At 42.4% G+C, this 7,358-nt stretch overlaps 1 protein-coding gene across 2 annotated transcripts in view; it reads left to right on the top strand.

Moving 5' to 3' along the window:
• Positions 1 to 636: 636 nt before the first annotated feature.
• SUN2 (Sad1 and UNC84 domain containing 2) overlaps positions 637 to 7,358 on the top strand; it is a 266,430-nt gene continuing 259,708 nt past the window's right edge. The window contains exons 1-2 of one of the 2 annotated variants that reach the window (XM_063940485.1): positions 637 to 843; positions 3,116 to 3,231. In XM_063940485.1, the coding sequence (XP_063796555.1) occupies positions 3,122 to 3,231 (110 nt within the window). In that variant the 5' untranslated portion in view covers positions 637 to 843; positions 3,116 to 3,121. Of the gene's footprint in view, positions 844 to 1,789; positions 1,880 to 3,115; positions 3,232 to 7,358 lie in introns of those variants that run through there. The other variant, XM_063940484.1, reaches the window with a different exon arrangement.

Below are 7,358 nucleotides of genomic sequence, written 5' to 3'. Positions count from 1 at the left end.
AGAGCTTAGCGCTTTCTAAGTTTGAGGTTGCTCTATAGTCAGACATTTTAAGCACATTTTTCTGCAACTTGGTTGAAATTTTATTATTATGTCCTGATACAGATACTGAATAACTGTGTCACAGAAAACAGTCCACAGCCAGAGTTGTAATAATAATAATAATAATAATAATAATAATACTGTAGTAGTAATAATAATAATAATAATAATAATTATTATTATGTGGTGGTAATAATAATAATAATAATAATACTGTAACAGCAATAATAATACTAACCAACACCACCACTGTCTATATAGGAAAATATAATAAAAATGAACTTGAGGTATAAGAACAGCTCAAAACAGAACGTGACAGAATTCTAGACAAAGAGGGCGGGAGATTAAACCACAAAGAAACAACACAAAGAGGAGTGAAGTTGCAGGGGAAGGCGCTAATAGGAGGAATAGCAAAGTAAGAGAAACTGTAAGGAAATGCAGCAGCTGGCATATGGTAATTGTTCCTATGAATGCAGGGCACTTATATAAGAGAAATAGGGATTTGCAGTCTATTTACCACTACAGACATATGACGTCTTCTGGTACAGAAGCAGTTAAGAAGGCAAGGAGCCAAGTACAGCCTTTTCCTGCAGAGACACTCTGAAGTCTGCCCCCACCCTTTCCATTCAAACCCTCCAACAAGGAGGTTTCCTTTGCCATGAGCGACAGCCATCTAGACCAATCCGGGGAGTGTGTGAGAGTAACGCAGACAGCTGCATCCTCAGATGACAGCACAGTGTGTGTGTTTTTGTGTCACTGTCACCTGCACACGCACGGGGAACCACAGGAAAGAAGCCAGCTAACGTCAGTTTGTGCCCTTTTCTCCCTCTCTCTCTTCTTTCCCCTGAGCTGACTTTTGTCTCCTGTCTCCCTGACCTCCTGCTTTGTTCCATTTACCTTTGCTTCGCAGCCAGACCTTTATCTCCTTTATATTTTCACTATTGTGATAGCGCATCTCGCTTTCTCTGCCGATTTCACGTTACCTTGTTCACTTTTCCCTTTGTTTCTTACTAGTAATCTTAAATCATGGTCTGTTTACAAATTGTCTTTATCCTTCCATTCACTGCATTTTAATGTAGATCATCATGTATTTTAAGTTTGTATCATTTAATAGCACGTTAGGTTTTTCTTTGTGTGAGTTGTTGCATCCCCTGACTGTTTGTTACAGGCATCGTCACCATGTGGCTTATGCTGCCTGTCCACATGTTTTAGTGATAAAAAAAAATGTGTAACACGGGAGATTGTGGACATTTGGTACCACCATGTGATTGGCTGAAGATGTGGGTTACTGGGAAAAACTTCTTGGATCACACCCAGGCATTGCTTGTTTACCATTCTAAGGTGTCTATTCATGAAGCAGTGAAAAGTGTGGAGAAGTGAGCCAGTGGAGAAGTTGCCCATGGTAACCAATCAGCTGCTCTCTATGATTTTCTAGTCTGCAAATTATAAATGTTACTTCAGTGCAGATTGGTTCTTCTCCACAGTTTTCACTGCTTCATGAATAGACCCCTAAACCTGTTCAAACTTCAAAGTTACTATATTAGAAATATTTTGTCTATATTGTAAGATAATGTCCCAGGAAATACTGACGAATGCCAGGGCTTTCAGCTGTAATAAAGGAACGCTAATTATGCATGCAGGCCCTCCCCTGGTTTTGCTAGAAAATAACATTAGTATGAACTAGTATAGTTTTGCCTTCAGTATTTCTTCAAAGGATTAGTTAAGAGCTTTTTCTTTTTTTTTAACAGAAGACCTTTGTTAAGAACTGTAAAAGTCCTTTAATGATTTATTACAGTTCTTTGGAGCTCTTCACATGTTTGGTGTAAAGACCAACCCAAAGGTACAATCAGTCTCTAAACAAAGTACCATGATGATGACATGTATTCTTTGGTTATCAGGACATTGTTTGCTAGGCCATAAAAGTAACATTGGATTGGATGTAGCAGGGCCTATCATAAGTGTTTGCAGAAAAGGAAATTGCCTTAGGGTAGCATTCTGTGCTTTAATGAAACATAAATGCTGATACGCAAAATAAATGTTGCATTCCAAGACAGAAACTAAGGCCCAGATTTATCAAGCCTTATAGGCCCTACACACTGGGCGATTTGACTGCACGATATGAACGATCTCGTTCGTTAATGAACGAGATAACTTTCATATCGTGCAGTGTGGAGGCACCAGCGATGAACAATGTGCGGCCCCACACTCGTTCATCGCTGGTTCCCCGTTGGCTATGCATGCAGGCCAACGTGGATGATCTCGTCCATATTTGCCTGCACTTCAATGGAGCCGGGTGATGGGGGGAGTGAAGAAACTTCACTCCCCCCCCCCCCCCCGTCACTGCCCCCCCACAGCCGGGTTGCCCGTCTACCGTTTCGGCGGTCGGGCAACTCGGCGGCATATCGCCATGTCTGTAGGGCCCATTAGAGAGTGATAAATTGCACGGTGATAAAGTACTAACCAACCAGTGCCTAACTGCCATGTTACAGGCTGTGTTTGAAAAATGACAGGAGCGGATTGGTTGGTACTTTATCACCATGCAATTTATAACTCTCCAAAGCTTGATAAATTTAGGCCATAATTTGTACCTGTAATCACTGGAATACCAACCTTAATTTCATTGATTATGTGTTACCCCATTGTGTTACCCCATTTGTAATCCGATACTAATTGTGTGATCTAGGATAAGTTTGGAACCTTTGCATTGAATGTCTAAACACTATGGGGCAGATGTATTAAGCCTGGAGAAGTAATAAAACAGCGATAAGTGGAAGGTGATGAAGCACCAGCCAGTCATTACAGGTTTGCAATTTGGCAGTTAGGAGCTGTTAGGTTGAAGGTGATAACGCACAAGCCAATCACTGCTTTATCACTTTTCCAGGCTTAATACATCTGCCCCTATGTCCAGTGACAGGTAATTAGATCTGTCTGCTAACTGCAGAATAATTTGACTCATGCATATTCCTAAAAATTGATGCCACAGCTTTGAGTAAAAATGACATGTTTCCAAGGCAAGATTGTAAGCTTCTTCCATGGGTGTTTATGCTGACTACTTTGAAATGTATTGCTCCCACAGAGACACATGAACATGTCACGACGCAGCAAACGCTTCAGTACTAATGATCAGGAGGATGACCGTCACAGCACCAGCAGTGTGGAGAGTCATCTTTTGTACAGAGACAGTCCTGTCAGGTCAGTTTGTGCTTTGACTTTGTATGACCGTGAAGGTCTTTTCTGAATGTGGCAAACATTCTATTCCTAAGAGCTAATCTATTTGTGAAAATCATTTACTTGTGTACTTGGTGCATTCATAGGTGCACAATCTAGTCCTGTTTTTGGAAGTGCCTAAATCAATCTGTGCCTTCCAGTGGCGGATTTTACCTATGGGCTGCAAGACTGCAGCTACCCTAGTACAATCCTCCTCCTGAATGAGCGAGTTGCAGTCCGTGACTGCAATGGCTTCTCTGTGACTGGCAGTGACTTTCTATAGCAAGTGATACCTATCATTTACCCGCATGGCAGGCAGCCCAGGGGGAGGTGTTTTAAAAAAAAACATCCAAGTTCAGCTGGCATCCCGCTCAGCCGCCAAACTCGGACTTCATTACATCCCACCCTGTCTGTCTCCTACTTTACGCATGTTATGCAACACAGTAAAACATGGCCCAAAATACATTTTATTATCAAATATTGTTATACTTTAAATTTAAATTAATCATGAGAGTGAGGGGACATCCAGACTCTGATTATTGTGACACTTTTTGTGTTTGACTATTATTACATTGGTGAAATGGGCTATCCCTTTTACCTGTAATTCAAAGGTACAAACCAGCTCCCGATTATCGGCACTTTCAGATCAGCCATGAAATTCAGACATTTTTTTCCAGGAAGGAAAATGAAGCACAGTCCCGTGGAAAACAAGCAGTGCCCGTCTATATAAGCATTCTACTCTACTCCTTAGTTCTCAATGAAATAATCCTTTTCTACAAAACAGAAATGATTTTTGTGCACGTGTGTGTTCATACACGTATATACAGTGCATCCGGAAAGTATTCACAGCGATTCACTTTTTCCACATTTTATGTTACAGCCTTATTCCAAGATGGAATAAATAAATGTTTCCCTACAAATTCTACATACAATACCCCATAATGACAACGTGATTTTTTTTTTTTTTATTAGATTATTGCAAATTTATTACAAAGAAAAAAAAAAAAAAAAAAATCACATGTACATAAGTATTCACAGCCTTTGCCATGAAGCTCGAAATTGAGCTCAGGTGCATCCTGTTTCTACTGATCATCTTTGAGATGTTCCTACAGATTAATTGGGAGTCCACCTGTGGTAAATTCAGTGGATTGGACATGGTTTGGAAAGGCACACACCTGTCTATGTAAGGTCCCACACTTGACAGTGCATGTCTGAGCACAAACCAAGCATGAAGTCAAAGGAATTGTCTGTAGACCTCCTAGACAGGATTGTCTCGAGGCACAAATCTGGGGAAGGGTACAGAAAAATATCATCATCCGTATATGGAAGAAGTTCGGAACCACTAGGACTCTTCCTAAAGCTGGCCGGCCGTCTAAACTGAGCAATTGGGGGAGAAGGGCCCTAGTCAGGGAGGTGACCAAGAAGCCAATGGTTACTCTGTCAGAGCTACAGTATTTCTCTGTTGAGAGAGGAGAACCTTCCAGAAGGACAACCATCTCTGCAGCCATCCACCAATCAGGCCTGTATGGTAGAGTTGCCAGATGGAAGCCACTCCTTAGTAAAAAGCACATGGCAGCCCGCCTGGGGTTTGTCAAAACGCACCTGAAGGACTCTCAGACCATGAAAAAAAAAATTCTCTGGTCTGATGAGACAAAGATTGAACTCTTTGGTGTGAATGCCAGGCATTATGTTTGGTGGAAACCAGGCACCGCTCATCACCAGTCCAATACCTTCCCTACAGTGAAGCATGGTGGTGGCAGCATCATGCTGTGGGTATGTTTTCAGCGGAAGGAACTGGGAGACTAGTTAGGATAGAGGGAAAGATGAATGCACAATGTACAGAAACATCCTGGATGAAAACCTGCTCCAGAGCGCTCTTTACCTCAGACTGGGGAGACGGTTCATCTTGCAGCAGGACAACGACCCTAAGCACACAACCAAGATATCAAAGAAGTGGCTTCAGGACAACTCTGTGAATTTCCTTGAGTGGCCTAGCCAGAGCCCAAACTAAAATCCAATTGAACACCTCTGGAGAGAGCTAAAAATGGCTGTGCACCGAAGCTTCCCATCCAACCTGATGGAGCTTGAGAGGTGCTGCAAAGAGGAATGGTCGAAACTGCCTAAAGATAGGTGTGCCAAGCTTGTGGTATCATATTCACAAAGATATGAGGCTGTAATTGCTGCCAAAGAAAGGTACATCAACAAAGTATTGAGCAAAGGCTGTGAATACTTATGTACATCTGATTTCTTAGTTTTTTTATTTTTGATAAATTTGCAAAAATCTCAAAACTTTTTTTCACGTTGTTATTATGGGGTATTGTGTGTAGCATTTTGAGGGAAAAATGAATTTATTCCACTTTGGAATAAGGCTGTAACATAACAAAATGTGGAAAAAGTGAAGCGCTGTGAATACTTTTGTGAATACTTTTCGGATGCACTATAGGGCCTAATTCAGACCTGATCGCAGCAGAAAATTTGTTTTCTAATGGGCAAAACCATGTGCACTACAGGGGGAGGGGGCCAGATATAACATGTGCAGAGAGAGTTAGATTTGGGTGGGTTATATTGTTTATGTGCAGGGTATTTTTACACTGCAATTAAGATTTCAGTTTGATCACACCCTACCCAAATCTAAAGAGCCCCACATACTGCGCGATCCGCTGCTGAGCTGCCTGAGGGCGGGTACGGGCGACCTGGCGGCGGGGGTTTGGGGGGGGGGGCGGGGGTTTGGGGGGGGGGGGCAGTGACTGGGGGAGTGAAGTTTCTTCACTCCACCCGGCTCCATAGCAGTGCAGGCAAATATGGACGAGATCGGCCATATTGGCCTGCATGTACAAGCTGCGGGGCACCAGCGATGAATGAGCGCGGGGCCGCGCATCGTTCATCGCTGGTGCCTCCACACTGCAAGATATTAAAAGTTATGTCGTTCATTAATGAGCGAGATCGTTCATATCGTGCAGTCAAATCGCCCAGTGTGTAGGGCCTATAAGGCTTGATAAATCTGGGCCTTATTAAAAGTTTTCTCGTTCATTAATGAACAAGATCGTTCATATTTTTCACTAATATCGCCCAGTGTGTAGGGCCTATTACTCTCTCTGCACATGTTATATCTGCCCCACCTGCAGTGAACATGGTTTTGCCTATTAGAGAACAAATTTTGCTGCTGTGATCAGGTCTGAATTAGGCCCATAGTCTGCACTAAGCAAGGAATATTCACCTATCCACCCAGTGCATCCCATCGGAAGGTGCAAATGATTCCACCACCAATAAGGCAACTATCTGGGCCATAAATCAACAGCCATCTTTCATGTTTGCACAAAAATAGGTGTGACATGACAAGATAATTTTCGCTGTATTCTGTAAATTGCCGCATCTGTTCTATACTTGCATGGTTTAGTGTTTATTTAAAAGTTAATTTGACTATACGCAATCGTTGTGTAAAACTTTCTACTGGTGCACTGTGCCTCTAGATATCTGAACACTTATTGTCGGTGAGTCAGTCTGTATTTGAGAGTGCAGAATTGTCTCGCATTGTAACATCCTGTGGTGTGCAGTGCGGAAACAGTAGTGACACAGGAAGCTACATGGTCCCATTACATACAGCCCCTTTCTGTAATGTGCATTAACACCACTACTGTCTTACAAATGTTCAAAGAGTAACACGACTTGCGGCTTGGGTAAACAGATACGCTGTTGAGGCTCCAGCAATATAAACCAACATGTGAACATAAGCATGCAGCTTTCCCTGAAATGTAGCTCATTATACAAAACCAAACATGCCACAATGTGGTAAGGAACTGTTCTAGTTCCATATTTTATAGAGAGATAACTGAGACCAATACAACATTCCAAACAGGAAATTAAAAATATACAGCGAGGTATGAATGCTAACTTTCTTATCAGGTAATGTAAGGTCCTCATTGGTACCAGTGGTGCAAGTAGAAAAAATGTCTTACAGGTACTGTGTGCTCACGCCCCAAAAAATGGGTGTCGCCAAATGCCACATGGGGCGTAGCCAATGAAAATGGGGGTGTGATACACATATGGGGGGAGGGGCAGATGCACATATGACCCCACAGTGCCAGATACACGTTGCCCCACAGTGCCAGATA

This window comes from Pseudophryne corroboree, chromosome 9 (assembly GCF_028390025.1).
Source record: "Pseudophryne corroboree isolate aPseCor3 chromosome 9, aPseCor3.hap2, whole genome shotgun sequence".
Taxonomy (NCBI): Eukaryota; Metazoa; Chordata; class Amphibia; order Anura; family Myobatrachidae; genus Pseudophryne; species Pseudophryne corroboree.
Note: the sequence above shows the minus strand (reverse complement) of the source record. Positions and strands in the feature narration are given on the sequence as shown.